Raw genomic sequence first — 23,106 nt, forward strand, 5'->3', positions numbered from 1 at the left:
TGCCTTTGTGTGAGTGCATGCGAGAAAGAGAGAGAGAGAGAACATGGGATTGGGGTGGCAAAGGTGGGGGTGAATTTTCCATTTTACTAGCATCTAGCAGCACACTCACAACAATAAAATCCCTTTGAAAAGTCTGAACTTCATGTTTTCTCCCAGAACAGTACTGTAAAGGCATTAAACCAACCATTACTTGTTGTATAGTTTATACACGGACAACGCCAATTGTCTGAGGAGCCATTACTCTTTAACAGAATCTTTAATCTGGAGTTTGTTTTACAAATGCCTGTTAACAACCAGCTCCTTCTGCTTTAAAAGGCCCAAAGGGAGGGAGATTAAGAGGAGAAAATGCAAAAACAAGGCTTGTTGTCCCCTAACATGTGGAAGGTTAAGGGCAATTTAATTACAGGTTTGGTTGGTATTCAGTAAGATATGGAGAGAGTCAATGGTGACTTAGAGTCAGAGTCAGAGAGATGTACAGCATAGAAATAGACCCTTCGGCCCAAACTGTCTATGCCGATCAGACATCCCAACCCAATCTAGTCCCACCTGCAGCACCCGGCCCATATCCCTCCAAACCCTTCCTATTCATATACCCATCCAAATGCCTCTTAAATGTTATAATTGTACCACTTCCACCACTCCCTTTGGCAGCTCATTCCATACACATACCACCCTCTGTGAAAAAGTTGCCCCTTAGGTCTCTTTTATATCTTTCCACTCTCACCCTAAACCTATCCCCTCTAGTTCTGGACTCCCCGACCCCAGGGAAAAGACTTTTCCTGTTTACCCTATTCATGCACCTCATAATTTTGTCACCCTTCAGCCTCCAACGCTCCAGGGAAAACAGCCCCAGCCTGTTCAGCCTCTCCCTTTAGCTCAAATCCTCCAACCCTGGCAACATCCTTGTAAATCTTTTTTGAATCCTTTCAACATATTTCTGATAGGAAGGAGACCAGAATTGCATGCAATATTCCAACAGTGGCCTAACCAATGTCCTGTATAGCTGCAACATGACCTCTCAACTCCTGTACTCAATACTCTGACCAATAAAGGAAAGCGTACCAAACGCCTTCTTCACTATCCTATCTACCTGTGACTCCACTTTCAAGGAGCTATGAACCTGCACTCCAAGATCTCTTTGTTCAGCAACACTCCCTAAGACCCTACCATAAGTCCTGCTAAGATTTGCTTTCCCAAAATGCAGCATCTCGCATTTATCATTCCGCTGGTCAGAAGTCTAGGACAAGGGCACAAATTCTTGCAAGCAAAGTCAGGACAATCGGGAAAGAGGTTAAGAAATACATCACATAACATTGTGATAAAAGGTTAGAACTTTCCCCCACAAAAAGCACACACTCCCACAATTATTCATTGACATCAGAGACCGATGGAGCTTTGCTACAAAGGGCTCAAGGGACTTACAGTCAAAGCCAAAGACACAGGTCTGTCATGATCTCATTAAATAGCAAAGCATACTCAAGGGCCTAAATCATAGAATCCCCAGAGTGTGGAGCAGGCCATTCGACCCATCAAGACCACATCAACCCTCTGAACAGCATCCCACCCAGACTCACCTCCCCACCCCTGTAACCCTGCACTTCATATGGCTAACCAACCTAGACTACACAACCCTGAACATAATGGGGCAACTTTCCATGACCTGCCCATCTTTGGCCCGTGGGAAGGAACCGGAGCACCAAGAAGAAACCCACGCCGACACAGGGAAAAGGGGCAAATTCTACACTGACAGTTGCCCAAGGCTGGAATCGAACCTGGGTCTCTGGCATTGTGAGGTAGTAGTGCTAGCCCCAGAGCCACTGTGCTGTCTTTGAATGGCCTTTGCTTGTTCTTGTCTTCCCAACTACCATTACAGGCTGAGCGAGATGGCTCTTTACTTTGATATCCTAACACTTTGCATTCCAAAGAAAAACGTCACTGGACTCAATGTTAATTCTGTTTCTTCTCTCCAGGTGCTACTGAGTTTCTCCAGCACTTTTTGGTTTTAGTTGCTTGTATGGTTTTAACTTTTACTGACAAAACAGAAGCGTAGAACTATTTTCAGCACATGAGGATATTATTTAGACATCTCGTTTGGATCAGAGAGTGAGAAACTGTGTTCTGCAGCCCAGTCGATTCTCTACCTCCTGATCCATAGTCCTCTGAGTTACAGCACATCAGGGGAATAGCCAAGTGCTCTTCTTAAGATGTAGTGTCATAGAGATGTACAACATAGAAACAGACCGTTCGGTCCAACTCGTCCATGCCGACCAGATATCCTAAAGTAATCCAGTCCATTTGCCAGCACTTGACCCACATCCCTCTAAACCCTTCCTATTCATATTCCCATTCAGATGCCTTTTAAATGTTGTAATTGTATCAGTTTCCACTACATCGTCTGGCAACTCATTCCATACATGTACCACCCTTTGTGTGAAAGAGTTGTCCCTAGGTCCCTTTTAAATCTTTCCCCTCTCACCCTAAACTTTTGCCCTCTAGTTCTGGACTCCCCCACCCCATGGGAAGTTGACCATCTTCTCAGGCAGTGCATTTTCTCCATTCAGTGTTTAAAAAAATACTCAACTCCTCTCCAGTCTTCATGTCAACTACTTTAAAAGTCTCTGTCTCTCTCCTATAGGTTTTTCCAATCCACTTTAGGCACCTCATATTTTAATACAACTCATCGCTTCCAAAACATACAAGCTCAAATGTATCAAATCTCTCCTCTAAATTACAAATTCTTCATTCCCAGCTTTGTAAGTCTCCCCAAACCCTGTCAACAGTAATTGCATCCTTTGTTGTAACGTTTATGCCTTCAATAACAGTGAAGAATATGTTATTAATGATACAAAATAGAGCAAATTATCAAACTGGTCCACATGTCAAGTCTAAAAGCCTGAGGCAGGCCGAAGGTGGCAAAGGGGGAAGGAAACAAGAACACAGTCGAGACTCCGGCTCCCCCTCTCTCATGGGCTGTCCCACCTCAATGATGTTCGGGTTGAGATTCAATCTGTCCTGGAAGACCCCCCAGCAAAAACCTGGGACATTGATTAGACATTTCTCTCAGACTGAGTGGCAGCTGAACACAGGGATGAATGCTGCCATAACAGCTGAACACAAGGGACTCTCGTGCTGCAGTGGTAGTGACCTTGCCCTGGACCAGAGAGGCCCGGGTTCAAGTCCCTCCCACTCCAGAGGTGTGTCATAACAGCTCTGAACAGGTTGACAAGTAAAATAGGTAAGTATAGAAAAAAAAAGAGAAACAAAATTGAGAGCTGTACACGATGCTCTTGTAGCACAGTGGTAGTGTCCTCGCCTTTGGCCCAGGAAGCCGATGTTCAAATTCCACCGGTTTCAGAGGTGTGTAATAACATTGCTAAGCTGGTTGGTTAGAAAACAGGCTCAAAAAAATTGCAAGGGCTATACACAGGACTCTTGTGATGCAGTGGTGGTGATCCAACCCCTGGAACAGGTGGTCCAGGGTCAAGTCTCACCTGCTGCAGAGTGTGCAATAACATCTCTGAACAAGTTGATTCGAAAAACAGGCAGGGAGGAGAAAATGAAATGAGAGCTGTGGACAGGGCTGTTGGAGCACCGTGTGTAAATAACACCTGTAAACAGATTGATTTCAGAAATAGCTGTGTTTTAAGTACGATTCTGGGCGGTCCCACTTTAACCTTGTGACTGTTCATTTGGCCACAGCAGGCAAATATCCTGGTCTGTTACCTCAGGGGACATGCGTCCCATTGGCACAAATTCTACTGCAGTATTTTGTACCAGAACCCAGAGTGAATCAGACTACCTCTTGTGGTGCAGTGGTAGTGACCTTAACCCTGGCCCGGGAGAACCGGGTTTGAGTCCCAAGTCCTCCAGAGGTGCGCAATGATCTCTCTGGACAGAGTAATTGGAAAAATACAGCTCAAACTATCACAGAAAGCACGCAGAGAGATACCACGTGCCTTGCTCATGATCACAAAGAGCCTTTAGTTCTTCAAAACAATCTAGGTCAGGAGTGTCCTTGCATTTCAGGGTTGGACATGGATGTACTATGGTGTTATTAATTCACGCAGATTTCACATTGCTTGTGCAAACAGACCTTGGCATTCAGTTTTATACTTTGACCATTCGAGGGTCATCAATGGAATGCTGGGCCTTTACAAATCCCCACACCCACAAAACGCAAACCGATACAAGCAAAGACACCGAAACGTATTAAAAAACATGTGGGCCATACCACCAGGGCTTTATCCAGAGACTCACTGATGATGTCACCTAGTATGGTGACAAAACGTCTGAAAACAAACCTTCCAGCTCAGCGAGCAAACCTACATCCAGATACAGGCACTGGGCTGAGTGACTGGCCTATCACAGGGATCTGCATGCAGTCCTCTTCCAGTCCAGAAAGGTCTGTTCCAAATTCAAATACCACTCCCTTCGCATTACATTCATCCCTCAACAACAAATCCAACTTAAATCCCATATTCATGTCAATTACAGATGGTCATCGGACACAATGATCGAGCCCCAATTCAGAAGAGGAAACGGTCACCTCTCCCTGGTCTGGCCGGGACTCCAAATGTCCCCCGTGGATACGGGTAAAAAGAAATTGCTGCTTTGCCAGGCATCTCCCACTCTTTCAGCGTCAATACTTGATAAAAATTCAGATATGGTGCCACATAAACAACTCAAGTTGATTTAAGAAGGGATTGAACACAGTGACTGAGGGAAGGTAGTGCTCAGAGCCGAGAGATTTACAGGTCAGCTTTTTTTAAACTGTGTTCCAGCACACTGGATCATTCAATTACTGAAAGGCACTCTGACCTCAACAGAGGGACACAAGATACAGAACAGAGCAAATAATCATAAATTAGCCTGCACTTGGATTCCATGACACTAAGATTCCAAATGTAATATTTGACTCTCACTAAAGCAGAAACTTGCTGCTCAATCAATTGAAAAACAAAAAGTTGGAAAAGGAATAAACTGTTTCATTTCCAATCCCTTCACTGAAGAAGCTTTGAATCAAAGGTTATTTTTAAAGCTTTTTTGGGGGGAATAGGAAGGAAGGCAAGTTTTGAAAACTCTTAAATTTCTCTGTGTTACGTTGAATTTCCTGTACAGAAAGAACTACACACGACTGCATCTTCTTTTCAGTCATTGCGCACTACAAGTTAATTTTGTCTGCTTCAGGTAAAAGGTGAAGGTGAATCGAGTGCAGATTTGAACCCAATAAAAATCTGGAATTACAAGTCTGAAAACCATTGTCGTTTGCCAGAAAAGCCCATCTGGTCCACCAATGGCCTTTAGAGAGGGAAATGGCCATCCTTACCCGGTCTGACCTGCATGTGACACCTGACCCATAGCAATGTGTTTGCCCTCTGATATGGAAAATAAATGCTGACCTAGCCAGCAATACCCTCATCCCATGAATGTGTTAAAAAAAAAGTCAAGACACCAAGCAGTTTATTCAGCCACTAGATGGTGCAGGGGCAGAAACTGAGAACTGGCAGAAATTACTTTTTGACCCTGGTCATCTTAAAAAAGAATTAAATGACAATTGAAAGTCCAGGCAATCACATTTGCAGGGGGGGAATTAAATGCTAAATAGTGCAAGGAAAGGATAGGGATACAGGTGTGGAGTGGCAGTTCCTGAATTGACCCAACAGTGACAAATGGGATCAGTTACCTCCTTTATGTTGCAACATAGAAACCCCAAGCCAAGGAACATACAAACTCTCCCAACAACTGAACTGTGACGATGAGTTTGAACATCTTTGGCAGGAACCTTGCAGGATAAATACACCAGCACCCTGTGCATTTCTGAATTGCTCTGGGGAGGGAAAGATGTGATTATTCTGAAACAGAATTCAGCAGCAGCATGAACAGGCAGGAGATAGAGGGATATGGACCATGTGCAGGCATTTGAAAGTCCATGTGCACTTGAAAATACACATTTTAGTTTGCACATGCACACGGAGGAGTATTGCTGATCTGCCAATGGGATTGCCTGCTTTGGAGAGAGAGGTGGATGGAGATATTCCCACTGGCCCGACTAAACCTTTAATCCCCTGTCACAATATCTCAAATGGCTCAGACTTACTGCTTCAGAGAATCCTCTTGCAGCGTTTAAATGCAGTGAAAGCACAACGTAAATAAAATCTGCGGTTGCATTAGCCCCCAGAACAGACCGGGACCCTTTGCTCAGTCCATTGAGATTTTGCGTTTCTTTATTTTACAGAGTTGACCAAATTCATTTTTGCCAACTGCTGTACCAGCATTTTAACTGATGATCAAGAGGCCTTGAATACGGGGTCATTCCAGTTTTTAAGAAGGAGTTAGATATAGTTCTTCCAACTATAGCGATCAAAGGGAGTGGAGGGAAAGTGGGAACAAGGTAATGAGTTGAATAATCAGCCATGATTATATTGAATGATGGAACAGACCGGAGGGGCCAAATGGCCTGCTCCTGTTTGTGTTTTCTAAAGAACATAAAACAGTACAGCACAGGAACAGGCCCCTCAGCCCACCATGGCTGATGCAATTCTAAAAAAACTAATCCTATCTGACTGCACATGGTCTGCATCCCCCTATTCCCTACCTGCTCATGTGTCTGTCTAAATGCCCCATAAATGTGACTATCATATCTGCTTCTCCACCTCACCTGACAACGTGTTCCAGACACCTGCCACTTTCAGTGTAAAAAACGGGCCTCGTACATTTCCTTTAAACTATTCCTCCTCACCTTGAATTGCTTTTCCATCGTGTTTGGCCTTGGGGGAGAAGGACTCTGACTATCCCCCCTTTCCATGCCTCTCATAAATTTTATACACTTGTCAGTTCACCCCTCAGCCTCCAACACTCTAGTGGAAACAATCCAGGTTTGTGCAACCTCTCCTTCGAGCCAATACACTCCAATCCAGGCAGTATCCTGGTAACTCTTTTCTTGCAGCTCTGCAAAGCCTCCACATCCTTCCCATAGTGCGGTGTCCGGAACTGCACACAATATTCCAAAGGTGGCCTAACTGAAGTGTTATAGAGCTGCAACATGACTTGCCAACTTTTTGAAACTCAGTGCCCAGCCAATGAAGGCAAGCATGCTACATGCCTTCCTTACCGTTTCGAGTCCAGTGACCCCCTTGTCAGAATCATTCATGAAGTTCTGAAGAAGGGTCACAAGTCCTGCAACATTAACTCTGCTTTTGACTCCCTTCACAGATGCTGCCAGAGCTGCTGAGTTTTTCCAGCAATTGCTGCTTTTGTTTCAGGGTTTCCAGCATCCGCAGTTCCTCGTTTTGTCTTTAGATGCGGATCTGGATGAAGAGACAGTTTTGAGCTTCTCCGCAGACCCTTTGTAAAACTCACCCACGCACAGATCTCCAGAGTCAAGTGCTGATCTGGGACAAGATGGATATACTCCAGATGTCCATTCTTCAGTCCAAAGATGCGTAGGTTAGCTGGATTGGCCATGCTAAATTGCCCATTGTGTTCAGGATTGTGCAGGTTAGGTGAGTTAGCCCTAGGAAATGCAGGGATAGGATGGGTCTGAGTGGGATGCTCTTCAGAGGGTCAGTGTGGACTGCTCTTCAGAGGGTCAGTGTGGATCTGATGGGCCGAATGGCCTGCTTTCACACTGTAGGGATTCTATGATTCTACAAGTGCCTTCTGTAAACACGCCAGTTATCATTTCCTAGCACTATTGGGACAAGCAGTGTTGGTCTTGGAGTTGCATTTATATAGCACAAGGTAATATGTTCCCAAGACAGCATTTTCACACCAGATTTGACAAGTAAGCCATCCGAGGCTAAATGAGGATTGATGTCTACAGGCTGGGGCAACCAGGTAGATCTTTAGGGGACATCATAACAGGAGAAAGGGGAAAAAAAGGGGAAAACAACAGAGAGGTTTAAAAAGGGATTTCCAAGCCCAGGGAGGTGAAGACATTGGCACAATCTGAATACTAAACATGGAGATAAAATACTGAAACGACAGATCCATCAGCCATTCCCTCAGTCAACATCCACATCTGCTCACTTACAAGTAGCGCCTTCTGACTATTTTTCCCACGTGGTCTCGTTTAGAGCAGGGATTGGAGGAAGCATTAATTCAGACTCTAACTCTGAGCTGGGGGGGGGGGGGGTGGTCAAGGGAAAACTGAAACACAGCTGGCGAAGCAACGACAGATCCTTTACAGTGAGAGCACTGGGAGCCAGCTCTCTAAAAACAAACACACTGTAAAAGCTAAAAGCATTACCCCTGGGCAGAGACAGCACTGAAGAACAGTCCTGGACCAACACATTGCACTGCATTAAGGGCTTTGTGAAGAGATTCGAAAATGCTCCCATTGTACTGTTTAGGGCTCGGCTTAGTCTGGAGGAGTGGAGAGCTTTGCTGCACATGCAATTATTTCATCTTCAATCCTCTCACACACAACACCAAAGACTTCTGAGTTACAAGTGTGAGCAATATTGACATCACAGGGCAACAAGACATCAGAGAACGGCAGCATGGTGGCTCAGTGGTTAGCACTGCTGCCTCACAGTGCCAGGGACCCGGGTTCAATTCCACCCTCAGGCGACTGTCTGTGTGGAGTTTTCACATTCTCCCCATGTCCAAGTGCTCCGGTTTCCTCCCACAGTCCAAAGATAGGCAGATCAGGTGGATTAGCCATGCTAAAATGGCCATAGGATGTGCAGGTTAGGTTGGTTAGCCTTGGGAAATACAGGGTTACAGAGATGGGGTGGGTCTGACTGGGATACTCTTCAAAGGGGTCAGTGCCTCCTCAATGGGCTGAATGGCCTGCCTTTGAAAAGTAGCGATTTTAAGCTCCTGATTAAAACACTCGCTAGTGGGGCAAGGGAGTGAGAGGGTCATATAGACAAAACAATTGGAAGGAAAATGTGATATGCGGTAGGAAGGGGAATAATTATGTTGTTATCTTAAATCCCCTTTCCCCTTCCCCCACCCATCATGTTCTTACTAAAGGGCATGTGGGGAGGGGGGGGGGGAAGGATTGAGTATTAAAAAGTAGCAATACTTTCTGTGTTTGAATTGAACGTGAAACCACTAAAATATGTCATGACACCATTATTAAATGTCACAACATGGATAATGGTGCCAAAGCTCTTAAGATGATATACTGCTGCACATTTAATGTTGGCACTAATCCTCCATTTCAGCTTTTTGCAGCTAAGGAATTTTCAAATCCACTGCCCATGGGTCAGATTCACTCCCGTGATTTACACCTAGGTTTGGAATCATCATACAAGCTGAACTCAGCAGATTGAAAAAAAAAGAACATTTTCTCCACCAGTACTGGTGCCCCTCAAAACTTGGGTTCCATTTGTTTCACTAAATTTCCCATTTAAACATGCAACTTTGCAACTATGGCAACATTAACAACATGTCCACTCCAGAATATCTGCCAGGTCAGCCTTAGTCACCCTCTCAAAATGTTACTTTGAAATTGCAACTTATCAACAGCTTGAAATTGACCAGCCGGCTGGTCTAACATGCCCACACTGTCACACATGGGCAGCCCATCGTGAACAAACACATTTTCACTTCCTGCCCATTTAAACATCCTGCCGACAACCACCAAATGTGGCAGCACGGTGGCTCAGTGGTTAGCATTGCTGCCTCTCAGCACCAGGGACCCGTGTTCGATTCCAGCTTTGGGTGAATGCCTGTGTGGAGTTTGCACGTTCTTCCCACATCTGCGTGGGTTTCCTCCAGGTGCTCCGGTCTCCTCCCACAGTCACAAAGATGTGCAGGTTAAGTGGATTGGCTGTGCTACATTGCCCGTGGTGTTCAGGGACGATTCCACTGATCAATCGCAGGGAGAGAAGGCACGAGTTCACTGGAATCTGCTTTCTCAAACTCCCCAGCCCACAAACCATACAGGACTTCAAACAGAGATCTCTGGAGTCTAACAGGATGTCCCTAGGGTCACCAAAGCCTTCAAACTTTGGACATGTTTCCTGCATTAATTGGCTGACCTTTGTAATTTCCTCAGCCCTTACAATTCCCAGTGGCAGTGGGACCTTCAGCTACCAAGGCTCTAAACTCTGGAATTCCAAGACTAAACACTGCATCTCAGACTAACCCACAACCTCGAAAATACTCCATTGGCCAAGTTTCTGGCCATGTTTCCTAATATGTGGTTTGGAATCAAATGTTGATTGATACCCGCTTTTGTAGAGTCATACAGTTACATAACACAGAAACAGACCCTTTGGTCCAACTCTTCCATACTAACCAGGTTTCCCAAATTAAACTAGTCCTATTTGCCTGCATTTTGCCCATATCTCTCTAAAACTTTCCTATTCATGTACTTGTCCAAATGTCTTTTAAATGTTCTAACTGTACCTGTGTCAACCACTTTCTCTGACAACTCATTCTACATACAAACCACCCTCTGTGTGAAAACGTTGCCCCTCAGGTCCCTTTTGAATCTTTCTCTTCTCAACTCAAAATTGTGCCCTCCATTTTTTTGAACCTTATCGACGTCTCTTATGATTTTATAAACCTCTATAAAGGTCAACCCTTAGCCTCTGATGCTTCAGGGAAAAATTCCCAGCCTATCCAACCTCTCCATATAACTCAAACCTACCAATCCCAGTAACAACCTCGTAAATCTATTCTGAACTCTCTCCGATTTAATAAAATCCCTTGCATAGCAGAGCAATCAGAATTGTACGCAGTAATCCAAAGTGGCTTCACCAAAGTTCTGTCAACTGCACATAACATCCCAACTCTTATACGCAATGGTCTCAGCAATGAAAGCAAGCATGCTAAACGCCTTCTTTACCACTATCTACTTGTGATACAACTTTCTAAGAATTATCTACCTGAATCTCTGGGTCTCTCTCTGTTTGACAACATCCCCAGGGTCTTATCATTAACTGTATAAATCCTGTCTTTGTTTGTAACATTTATCTAAATTAAACTTCATCTGCCACTCCTCAGCCCATTGGCCCAACTGATCAAGATCCCCTTGCAATCTTAGATAACCTTTTTCACTCTCTATTATACCACCAATTTTGGTATCATCCACAAATTTACTCACCACATTACCTAAATTCTCATCCAAATCATTAATGCAAATGACAAACCGCACTAATCTCTGTGGAACATCACTGGACACAGGCCTCCAATCTGAAAAACAACCGTCCACCATTACATCCTGAATCCTACCATCAAGCCAACTTTGGATCCAATTGACAAGCTCCCCTGAATCCCACGTGATCTAACTTTACTAACCATTCGACCATGTGGAACCTTCTCAAAGGCCTTACTGAAGTCCACGTAGACAACATCTATCGCTCTTCCCTCATCTACCTTCTTGGTCACATCCTCAAAAACTCAATTAAGTTCAAGAGACATGATTTCCCATGCACAAAGTCATGACGACGTTGCCTAACCATTCCTTACCTCTTTAAATGCACATAAATCCTGTCTCTTAGAATCCCTTCCAACAACTTACCCAACACTGATATCAGGTTGACTATTCTATAGTTCCCAGGCTTTTCCTCGCAGCCTTTCTTAAATAAAGGCACAACATTAACCACCCTCCATCTTGTTGAGCATTTTGAGACAACATGCTACATTGAAAAGGCGCTACGCAAAAGCAAGTTGCTGTTGGTCATCTAGAGGAAAAGCCCTCCTGAGGAAACTAAAAGTCCATTTAAATTGAATCAGAACATGAATTAATTATGCAGATGTTGGGGACAAAAGGAAGTAGAAAAAGGACAATAAAGTTTTTACTCGTGGAAATATAAAAAAGATAAAAATAAAATAACAGAAGTTAAATCTACATTTCTTCCTTCTCAGAAGAATTAAGGCATGAAAAGTCTGAGTGTTCAAGAGAAGTGACGATTTTCTTTGCAGCCTTTTGTTGGCTGTGCCAGCAGTTTCTAAGAATAAAGATACAGAGGTAGAGTAGGCCATTCAGCCCATCGGGCCTGCTCTGTCATTCAATGAGATCACAGCTGATTGGATAATTATCAATTCGACTTTCCTGTAATGTTTTCCAATTCCCTTGTTGAATACAAATCTGCAGCTTTTAACATACTAACAACCTAGCCTAGACAGCCCTCTACGATAAAGAATATCACAGAGTTATGATAAAAAGGGTCTGCTTGTGGATCTGAACACAAGAAAATTGTTATTTCGGGTTCTTACAGCAGGGCAAGGCAGGGGACAACTCAACTGCTTCTTGAAAACTTCTGACAGAATTTCCAACCTGTGTTCATTGGTTGAAGAGAAAGCCATCATTCCTTCAAAATCCTGACTCGCTTGCACCAGCGGGAAATGCAATTTGCCGAAACATCCCCCGCTTCTATCCAGACTTAAACCAGTGAAGCAAACATCAAAATTTCCACCATACTCACGTTGTGTATTCTGAAGAGACAGAGCGCGACCACGTGAGCACACCATTTCGCCCCAGCTCCACAGGTACAGCTACATGAGGTTATCCGACATCGGTCAAACATCACAGCCACGTTGAACGCCCCTTTAGCTTGAGCAGTCTGCGGAGGAACCACGGTCGCACTCAAATGAAATCCTGTTTTTGGGGAAGGGGAGTGAGACTTGATCAGTACTCATGCAATAATACACACACACACACACACACACACACCACACAAAACTTTGTTTACAAGATTATGTAGGATTTTAATGCATGTACCACACACTAAAGGACTGATCCTACTGGAGTAATATAACTTTGCAGCACTACTTTATCTGAATGATCACCGATGAATCACTGATTATCGTGGGCGGCACGGTGGCACAGTGGTTAGTACTGCTGCCTCACAGCGCCTGAGACCCGGGTTCAATTCCCGACTCAGGCGACTGACTGTGTGGAGTTTGCACGTTCTCCCCGTGTCTGCGTGGGTTTCCCACAGTCCAAAGATGTGCGGGTCAGGTGAATTGGCCATGCTAATTTGCCCATAGTGTTATGTTGGGGTATGGGTGGGTTGCGCTTCGACGGGTTGGTGTGGACTCGTTGGGCTGAAGGGCCTGTTTCCACACTAAGTAAACTAATCTAATCTGTTCATGTAGGTATTTAATTACATTCTTAGTAGCACTTAAAAAGAACTCTTCGATGCTACAAAGTGGCACATGATGCTAAACTGCAGCTACATTAGAGTATTGAGGCATTGGAAAATTTTCAACACTGCGTTTCAAATATACATCATTTATGAAAAGCCGACAGGGATTGGAAAAACTCAAATTTTCTGAAAGATTGATTGAGTGATCGATGAGCCATTTTTTCTTTCTGCATGGGCCCCATCTGGAAGATGCGTACATACACAATTTAAGCTCTTTCAGAGAGGGTAAAAAAATTCTCAAGGTCGTTAAACAGCATATACACCCCCTGCGTCCACAGAGTCATAGAAATATACAGCACGGAAACATTCATCCATTACGACCAAGTATCCTAAATTAATCTAGTCCCATTTGCCAGCATATGGCCCATATCCTTCTAAACCCTTCCTATACATATACCCATCCTGATGCCTTTTAAATGTTGTAATTGTACCAGCCTCCACAACTTCCTCTGCAGCTCATTCCATACACACACCACCCTCTGTATGGAAAAGTTGCCCCTGAGATGCCCTTTAAATTTTTCCCTTCTCACCCTAAACCTCTAGTTCTGGACTCCCCAACCCATCGAGGTGTACAGCAGGAAACAGGCCCTTCAGCCCGCATCTGAAAGGGGTGAAAAAACGATTCACAAGGGTATGACTGAGTCTGGAGGATTTGAGTTATAAGGAGAGGGCTGGGTAGGCTGCAGCATAGGAGCTAGAGGTTTATAAAATCATAAGGGACATGGATAAGGTGAATAGCCAAGGTCTTTTCCTCAGGATAGGGGAGTCTGTAATTAGTAGACTTAAGTTTAAGGTGAGAGGGGAAAATTTAAAAAAAGGACCCGAGGGGCAATAATTTCATACAGAGAGTGATGTGTACATGAAACGAGCGGCCAGGGGAAGTGGCAGAGGCAATTACAATTGCAACATTTAAACAGGTACATGGATAGGAAACGTTTAGAGGGATATGGGCCAAATGTAGGCAAATGGAATCGGTTCAGTTTGGCCTGGCTGGCATGGAGGAGTTGTAAAGGAAGGAGGGGTGTCGGCCACCCAGGCTCCTAAAAGCAGAACTCTGAGGTCAATTCAGAACACCACATCTCAGGAAGGGCAGCAACCTCTCGTAAAGGGTACAGAGGAGATTTACTAGAATCGTACCAGGGATCAGAGACCATTATCTGGAGGAATTAGAAAAACAGAGGCTAATTGTCTTCAAGCAGGAAAAGGAGGAGGAAATTAAACAGAGGCCTTCAAACAAAAATGATCAAACAAATAGAATTCGATCCCAGTAGCAGAGTGCCATGTAACCAGAGAGGACAGAGTGAAGAAAATTAACGAAATGACCCAGAGGCATTGCAGGGGAATGAGATTTGGTTTGGGAGTCTGAAATGCATTCATCAAAAGGACAGAGGAAGCTGGTTAATAATATGTTTGGAAGAAGTTGGATAAAAATTTAAAATGGAAAATCTACAGGGCAAACAGCAGAAGAGCAAGGGGATGGGACCAATTGAATAATCCTTTCAAAGAGCTTACAATGGCCTAAATGGATTCTTTCAATGCCATATGGTTGTACAACAGCAAAACAAAATGGTTGTGTCTAGGAAGAGCAGGTGAACTATTTGCCACTCAGGGTAATTATTGGTCAGAGTCCCTGGCACCGAGAGTTGAGGCAATAGGAGTTGGTGTCCATCGGATTTCTCATACAAAACAGACAATGTTAACACAACTTTAAAGTGAGAGGGAGCACAACGATAAACTGGACTCCGGGCAGTCTCCTTTGTGTCAAATTCAGGTGCAGCTTCGATTTTCAATCTGATGCCAAAATGATTTACAAAGTGCTCAAGGAAATTAACTGGAGTCAGACAAAGTATTTCAAGGCTAAGCTTTCCATTTATATCAAAGATTAATGTGATTTGATGACTCTTGGTAGGTAGTGGCATTTAATATTAAATCATGAGCTCTGACCCAGTGCTATGGGCTGCACAAACTGATGACTACAGGAGAAAAGGCCACTTGAAACTCTTTGCCTTCAAGTCTAATTTCAGATCCTTTGGGAGCATTAAGCTCCCGTCTGTTATGTTGTAGACAAATATGTGCCAGTGCATATTTTGCACGCTCTGCTTCCAGACCATTATATCCCAAGATCGAATTCCAAGGAAACAAGATTGCACTGCATTCAGTACAACGACAGGGTCCTGGAGAAATGGGATTAAAACAGAGAGCACTGGCAGGATCACAGGCTGGTCACAGAATGACAGAGGGCACACACACAACCTCAGCCCTGGGAGGATCATTTCACTGGATAGCTGAGCTAGGATACCACCTGGTTCCCTCCACCCCGAGGATGGTCAGGTCAACAGCACCATCACCACCACCACACCCCCCCACCGCTCGGGCAGGACCAGGATTAAGGTCGTGAAACCACCTTCAGCAGGAACTGGGATCAAACGCCATGCCCGCCGAATGACGGCCACTCAGCCGAATACCCCCGCCACCCATTCCTCGGCCCTCCGTGTGTTGCTGCAATAACACACACGTGGCTTCCAGAAAAACACAGGAGGAGCAGGCCATTCAGCCCCTTGAGCCTGCCCTGCTATTCAATACGATCATGGTTGACCATCCAGCACAATACCCTCACCCCGCCCTCCCCCAATAACCCTTGACCCCTCGAGCCAAAAGAGCTGTGCCCACCTCCTTGAAAACACAACATTTTTGCCTCATGTTCTGTGGTAGTGAACTCCACAGGCTCACCACTCTCTGGGTGAAGAAATTTCACAGAGTCTACGAATCCATACATAGAATCCCCACAGAGTGGAAGCAGGCCATTCAGCTCATCAAGTCCACACCAACCCTCCGAAGATCATGCCACCCAGACCCATTCCACTACCTTGCGTCCCCAATGGCTAACTCAATTAGCCTATGCATCCCTGGGCACTGTGGGCAATTTAGCATGGCCAACCCACCTAACCTGCACATCTTTAGACTGTGGGAGGAAACCAGAGCACCCGGAGGAAACCTACGCAGACAACGGGGAGAATGTGCAAACTCCACACAGTCACCCGAGGGTGGAATCAAACCCAGGTCCTGTGCTAATCACTGAGCGACCATAACACCCTAAACTCAATCTGAAAAGGTTTACCCTTTATCCTTAAACAATGACCCTCGGTCTGGACTCCCCGACCATTGGGAACATCTTCCCTGTGGCGAAACCGAGGACTGCAGATGCTGGAGTTTATCGAGCCGAGTGTATGGTGCTGGAAAAGCACAGCAGGTCAGGCAGTACCAGAGGAGCAAGAGAGTCGACGTTTCGGGCAAAAGCCCTTCATCAGGAAATGTTGACCATCTTTTCTGCATCTATCCTGTCTAGTGCTATTAGAACTTTTATGGGATTCTAGGATTTACCTCCAGCATTCTTCTAAACTCTAGCGAATACAATCCAAGCTGACTCAATATCTTCTCACAAATCAGTCCTGCAAACCCATCCTTTGATCGCAAGATCATTCTTCCTCAGGTCAGGAGACCAAAACTACCCAGCATACCGCAGTATGGCCTCACCAATGTCCAGTATAACTGCAGCAAGACATCTTCGTTCATGTACTCCAACTATATGCGAAGGCCAACATATAGTCTGCCATTTTCACTGCCTGATGCTTCTGCACATTTAGATTAGATTCCCTACAGTGTGGAAACAGGCCCTTCGGCCCAACAAGTCCACACCGACCCTCCGAACAGTAACCCAACTAGACCCATTTCCCTGTCTAATGCACCTAACACTATGGGCAATTTAGCATGGGCAATTCACCGACCTGCACATCTTTGGACTGTGGGAGGAAACCCACACAGATACAGGGAGAATGTGCAAACTCCACACAGACAGTTGCCAGAAGCTGGAATTGAACCTGGAACCCTGGTGCTGAGAGGCAGCAGTGCTAACCACTGAGCCACCGTGCTGCCCACTTTCAGTAAGTGCTGTGGTCTGGAACTATCAATTGTGATGGTAAAGGCTTGTACTTTGTTTCCATTATATTGACCAGGACTGACCAGCAATCACTCCTTTTCTTACTGCCTGCATTAGTAGGATTTGCAGGCCAGTAACTTAGCCTGTTTGGCCTTGTTCTAAATGCACTTATGTGACCAGCAAGTCCTGGGGTGGGACTGTAGCCTGGTGTTTCTGGCTTAGAGGCCACCACCCACTGCATCTTAAGACACTGTCCATCATCCCCGGAAAACAATACTAGCTAATCAACATCAATGATGACACAAAACGTCCAGATTGTAGGGTTGAACTGCAATGGAGATGAAACCTCTGCTGCTGACGGTGGGTCTGTTCAGGGAGCTGGGAGGGAGAGTGAAGCAGATGGAAAGACAATGGACTTGACCAGTGTACAAGAGCTGGAGAAGTAGACGGCACATGCCAAGAAGCTTGCCACGCTATGGTAGACAAAGACCACACTGGGATTGGAACTGAGCAGGAACAATAAAACAGGTGGAGAGGATTACATGACAACCCCTTTGCTATTTTCAGGCATGCATATTCTGTATCTTATCAGTCCAAACTCATTCACTTTAAACTCTGAACAGAAAAGGTGAAAAATTTAAATCAGTTACGTTCTTCAGGAATTGCAGATCTTAGTCAAATTTACGCCTCAGTATTACCTGGTTACTTTTTTTGAATTCATTCATGGGATGAGGGCATCAGTGGCTAAACCAGCATTAATGAACCATCCCCAGAGGGCAGTTAAGAGTTACCACATTGCTGTGGGTCTGGAGTCACATGTAGGCCAGACCGGGTAAGGATGGCAGTTTCCTTCCTTAAAGAGCATTAGTGAACCAGATGGATTCTTCCAATATTCGCAATAGTTTTATGATCATCATTAGGCTGCTAATTTCAGATTTCTATTCAAATTCCACCATCTGCCATAGCAGGATTCATAACCGGGTCCCCAGAACATTATCTGGGTCCCGGGATTAATAGTCCAGCGATAATACCATTAGGCCACCTCGCCTCCTTCCTCAACCCAACCCATATAATTGTCCACTGTTTCAAGATAGATTCTTCAGCTTAATACAAAATTCTTCACACACCAGTTCTGGATTGCAAGGCAAAAGGATCATCTGTAACAATTCAACTTCACACTTAAGGCCCCATTGTGCCCTGATATTTTGGAGAAAGTGAGGGCTGCAGATGCTGGAGATGAGAGTCAAAGAGCGTGGTGCTGGAAAAGTATAGCGTGTCAGGCAGCATCTGAGGAGCAGGAGAATCGATGTTTCAGGCATAAGCCCTTCATCAGGAATGAGGCTTGTGGGCCAAGAGGGATGAGAGATAAATGGGAGGGGGATTGGGACTGCAGGGAAGTTAGCTGGGAATGCAATAGGGAGCTGGAGGTGGGAGAGGAGTTGATAGGTCGGAGAAGAGGGTGGGGTGGATAGATGGGAAGGAAGATGGACAGCTAGGACCGTTCAAGAGGACTGTGATGAGTTGGGAGGTTGGGACTGGGATAAGGTGGGGGAGGGGAAATGGGGAAACTGGTGAAATTCATATTGATCCCATGAGGCTGGACGGTCCCAAGACACAAGAAGAGGTGTCCTTCCTCCAGGCATCGGGTGGTTAGGGTTTGGTGATGGAGTCGGCCCAGGACCTATGTGTCCTCGGTGGAGTGGGAGGGCGAATTGAAGCGTTTAGCCACAGGGTGGTGGGGTTGGTCGGTGCAGGTGCCCCAGAGATGTTCCCTGAAACCATCCGCAAGTTGGCATCCTGTCTCCAGGTGTAGGAGGAGACCATACCGGGTGCAATGAACACAGGAGATGATGTTCTGACAAAGTACAGGTAAATTTCTGTCGGATGTGGAAGGATCCTTTGGGGCCATAGATGGAGGTGAGGGCACAGATTTTGGCAGAATGTTGTCTCTACACTGTAGCTCTTTATTCTAAGAAACTAGCGACAACGATGTCCTGGAGGAGGTTTATCGCATTTTTATGAAGCCTGTAACAATGTTCAGATTTAAGCTAGGCTGACATTCTTTCGCCAGTCCACACTTCAGCATTGCAAATACAATTTCTCACTGCAACCTAACAATGTACAATGTGGGAGATATGCGTGTTGCACAGTTGTATTCAAATGGGCTACTGTGGGATGAAGTATGTGTAATGGGATCAGTGGAGTGTATTATTGATTTGTAAACCATAAAGTAAGACTGAGCTGATGTTCACAGCCCCTCTGCATACCAAGTCTCGACCTCTGCTGTGCAACCAGAAAACGAGTGAATCACAGAATCCCAACAGTGTCGAAACAGGCCCTTCGGCTCAACAAGTTCACATTGACCCTCCAAAGATTTTGCTGCACTTTGGATGCTGCCCGAACTGCTGTGCTCTTCCAGCACCACTGATCCAGAATCTGGTTTCCAGCACCTACAGTCATTGTTTTTACCTCCAAAGAGTAACCCACTCAGACTCATTCCCCTACTCTATTATCCGATATTTACCCCTGACTAATTTGTGGGCGGCACGGTGGCACAGTGGTTAGCACTGCTGTCTCACAGCACCAGAGATCCGGGTTCAATTCCTGCCTCAGGCGACTGACTGTGTGGACGTTCTCCCCGCGTCTGCGTGGGTTTCCTCCAGGTGCTCCGGTTTCCTCCCACAGTCCAAAAATGTGCGTGTCAGTGTTAGGTAAGGGGTAAACGTAGGGGTATGGGTGGGTTGCACTTCGGCGGATCAGTGTGGACTTGTTGGGCTGAAGGGCCTGTTTCCACGCTGTAAGTAATCTTATCTAATCTAATGCACCTACCCTACACGTCCCTGAACACTATGGGCAATTTAGCATGGCCAACTCAGCTAACCTGCATGCCCTTTCACTAAGGGAGGAAACCTCGAAGACATGGAGAGAATGTGCAAACTCCACAGTCACCCAAGGTGAGAGGAAGCGGATTTCTTTGAAGGAGGTTGATGGTTTGATGGTCGGGGGTTTACTGCAATCCTGCGTACCTCTTGATTATCCGAAATATTGATCAGCCAGCCCACTCCTGGTCCCATCAGTGCCGGTGGAATCGAACCTGGGTTCCTGGCACTGTGAGATAGCAGTGCTAACCACTGAGCCACCGTGCTGCCCCCCTGAAGTACCTCTTGATTATCCAGAATATTGATCAATATTGTGCTGGCTGATCAATATTTCGGCAATCAAGAGGTACGCAGAACTGCAATAAACCCTGACCATCGAGACGTCAACATCCTTCAAAGAAAATCTATGTCACAGCATCCTCACACCTCCTTAAAAATCAATGTCAAAACTCACAGTAAGAAACAGCTACATAATGCATGGGGTATACGCATCATTGTTATGTTTTATTTACAGCATAAATAACTTGGGACATCGCAGTAGATCGCGGTGTTGGAGATACATAAATTCTGCCGGTTTATCCAGAGTGCCAGCCGATTAAGGTGCCAGTTAAAACAATGTTTGCTGTACTTTTAAAAAGAGTTCAGAAGCGAAATATCAGTATGCACACAGCAACCAGTAATATGCTAATGAGCAGATAGTCGGTTTTTGTGATGCCCATTGAGGAGTGGATATTGACCAGCAAGAACTGTTCTAGTTTCTTACTTTAAAAGGGGTGGCACGGTGGCTCAGTGGTTAGCACTGCTGCCTCACAGCACCAGTGTCCCAGGTTCAATTCCAGCGTAGGCTGACTATCTATGTGGAGTTTGCACATTCTCTGCACATTCTCCCCGTCTGCATGGGTTTCCTCCCACAGTCACAAAGATGTGCAGGTCAGGTGAATTGGTCATGCTCAATTGATAGGTGCATTAGTCAGAGGGAAGAGGGTCTAGGTGGGTTACTCTTCAGAGGGTCAGTGTGGACTGGTTGGGCCTGTTTCCACACTGTAGGGAATCTAATAGAACATAGAAAAATACAGCGTAGTACAGGCCCTTCGGCCCTCGACGTTGCACCGACCGAAGGCTACCTAACCTACACTAACCCAATAACCTCCATATGCTTATCCAATGCCCGCTTGAATGACCATAAAGAGGGAGAGTCCACCACTGCTACTGGCAGTGCATTCCACGAACTCACAACCCGCTGAGTAAATCTACCCCTAACATCTGTCCTATACCAACCCCCCCTTAATTTAAAGCTGTGTCCCCTAGTAACAGCTGACTCTATACGCGGAAAAAGGTTCTCACTGTCAACCCTATCTAAACCCCTAATCATCTTGTACACCTCTATCAAATCTCCCCTAAACCTTCTTTTCTCCAATGAGAACAGCCCCAAGTGCCTCAGCCTTTCCTCATACGATCTTCCTACCATGCCAGGCAACATCCTGGTAAACCTCCTCTGCACCCATTCCAATGCCTCCACATCCTTCCTATAGTATGGTGACCAAAACTGCACACAATACTCCAGATGAGGCCGCACCAGAGTTAATCTAGTCATCAACTCCTCTTCCTTGAAATAGCACCACAGCAGCTTCTCCATCAAGCCAAGAGCACAGACCTTTCACCTTCAAGACAACACCTCCAGCAATGCAGCATCTTTTCAGTAGTGCTGCACTCAAATCTGGGTTATAGGCATAGAGATGTACAGCATGGAAACAGACCCTTCAGTCCAACCTGTCCATGCCGACCAGATATCCCAACCCAATCCAGTCCCACCTGCCAGCATCCAGCTATATCATGCTCACATCTTCACAGGGAGTGGGACTTAAACCAACGATGTGTTGGTTCAAAGTCAGGAGTACTATCCATGTCGGGAATGTTTAACAGGTGCTGCGTGAGATGTCAATGGAGCTGACCCTGCATGGTTTGAAGTTTCTAGAGTGCTGTTGGAGCTGTCCTCGTGCTCGAGAATATCCAATCACACTCCAGACTCCTGCCTTGCAAAGGAGGGTGGAGGTCCCCAGACAGAAGTCCGGATTCCCAGCCTCTGACCTACTCCTGCAGCCACAGTACTCATGAGGCTTGCTCAAGTTCTGGACATTGGAGAGCCCCTGGATGTTGTCAGTGGAGTAGCATCCCACGAGGACAAAGTGCGGACTGCAGATGCTGGAGATCAGAGTCGAGAGAGTGTGGTGCTGGAAAAGCACAGCAGGTCAGGCAGCATCTGAGGAGCAGGAGAATCGACGTTTCCTGATGAAGGGTTTATGCCTGAAATGTCGATTCTCCTGCTCCTCAGATGCTGCTCGAACTGCTGTTGTCATCCCATTATTTGGTTCCAGTTCTACACCAGAGAAAGCAGCTCCCTCCCTTAAAAATAAAGGCATTGATGAACCAATCTGTGACAATCCACTCACAGTCACATTCAGTGACACCAACTTTCTGTTGACAGACTTGTCTTCATTGTTTAATTCAACTCAAATTCTCGAATTTCAATTGCGGGATTTGAACTATAGCTTTTGAAAAATCAGTCAGATTTTGAATTATTCACCCAGTAACATTCCCACTATCGCAGTTGTGGCTTATTTTATATTTCCTTCTGACTAAGAGCGTAGTAGTTTACCACAAACAAATCAAGAGATCATGCATTTAAAAGATATTAGTGCTAAATATAGAACAGAAAGTCAAATTAAAAGTGGTGTTGGGAAGACAGAGATTTTCTGACCTGTGTAGAGATACGTCAGAATGATGGTTTATGAAGCTGAAAGTAGATATAGTAAGCAGCCTCTTTATTTAAAAAATAAGCTCATGTCACCAGAGTCCCAGAGGACTATAGGGCTGCTCTGTCATTACAGAGACACGCCTGGGAGTGAATTTAACCTGAGGGTCACTACGCCTCAGTTAAGGCAAGAGGTCGAGAAGGTGGGACCCTTCATGGTAACCGCAGCCGGTGTGGGAATTGAACCCACACTGTTGGCATCATTCTGCATCACAAACCAGGCAACCAGCCAACTGAGTTAACTGACTCCTGAGCCTCCCTAAACAGTCAATGGGCAGGGCAGTCAATGAGGAAATAATAACCGATCACCCTTTGCTGAAATATCGTGCACTGAATTACACAACAAAAACTATCATCGAGGCAGCATAA

General features: G+C 45.4%; 1 protein-coding gene across 3 annotated transcripts in view; it reads right to left on the reverse strand.

The window, feature by feature from the left end:
• zswim8 (zinc finger, SWIM-type containing 8) overlaps positions 1 to 23,106 on the reverse strand; it is a 183,809-nt gene that overhangs the window by 81,584 nt on the left and 79,119 nt on the right. For all 3 annotated transcript variants that reach the window (XM_060854349.1, XM_060854348.1, XM_060854351.1), the window contains exon 5: positions 12,387 to 12,559. In XM_060854349.1, the coding sequence (XP_060710332.1) occupies positions 12,387 to 12,559 (173 nt within the window). The remainder of the gene's footprint in view (positions 1 to 12,386; positions 12,560 to 23,106) is intronic.

Source organism: Hemiscyllium ocellatum, chromosome 43 (genome assembly GCF_020745735.1).
Source record: "Hemiscyllium ocellatum isolate sHemOce1 chromosome 43, sHemOce1.pat.X.cur, whole genome shotgun sequence".
Classification (NCBI taxonomy): domain Eukaryota; kingdom Metazoa; phylum Chordata; class Chondrichthyes; order Orectolobiformes; family Hemiscylliidae; genus Hemiscyllium; species Hemiscyllium ocellatum.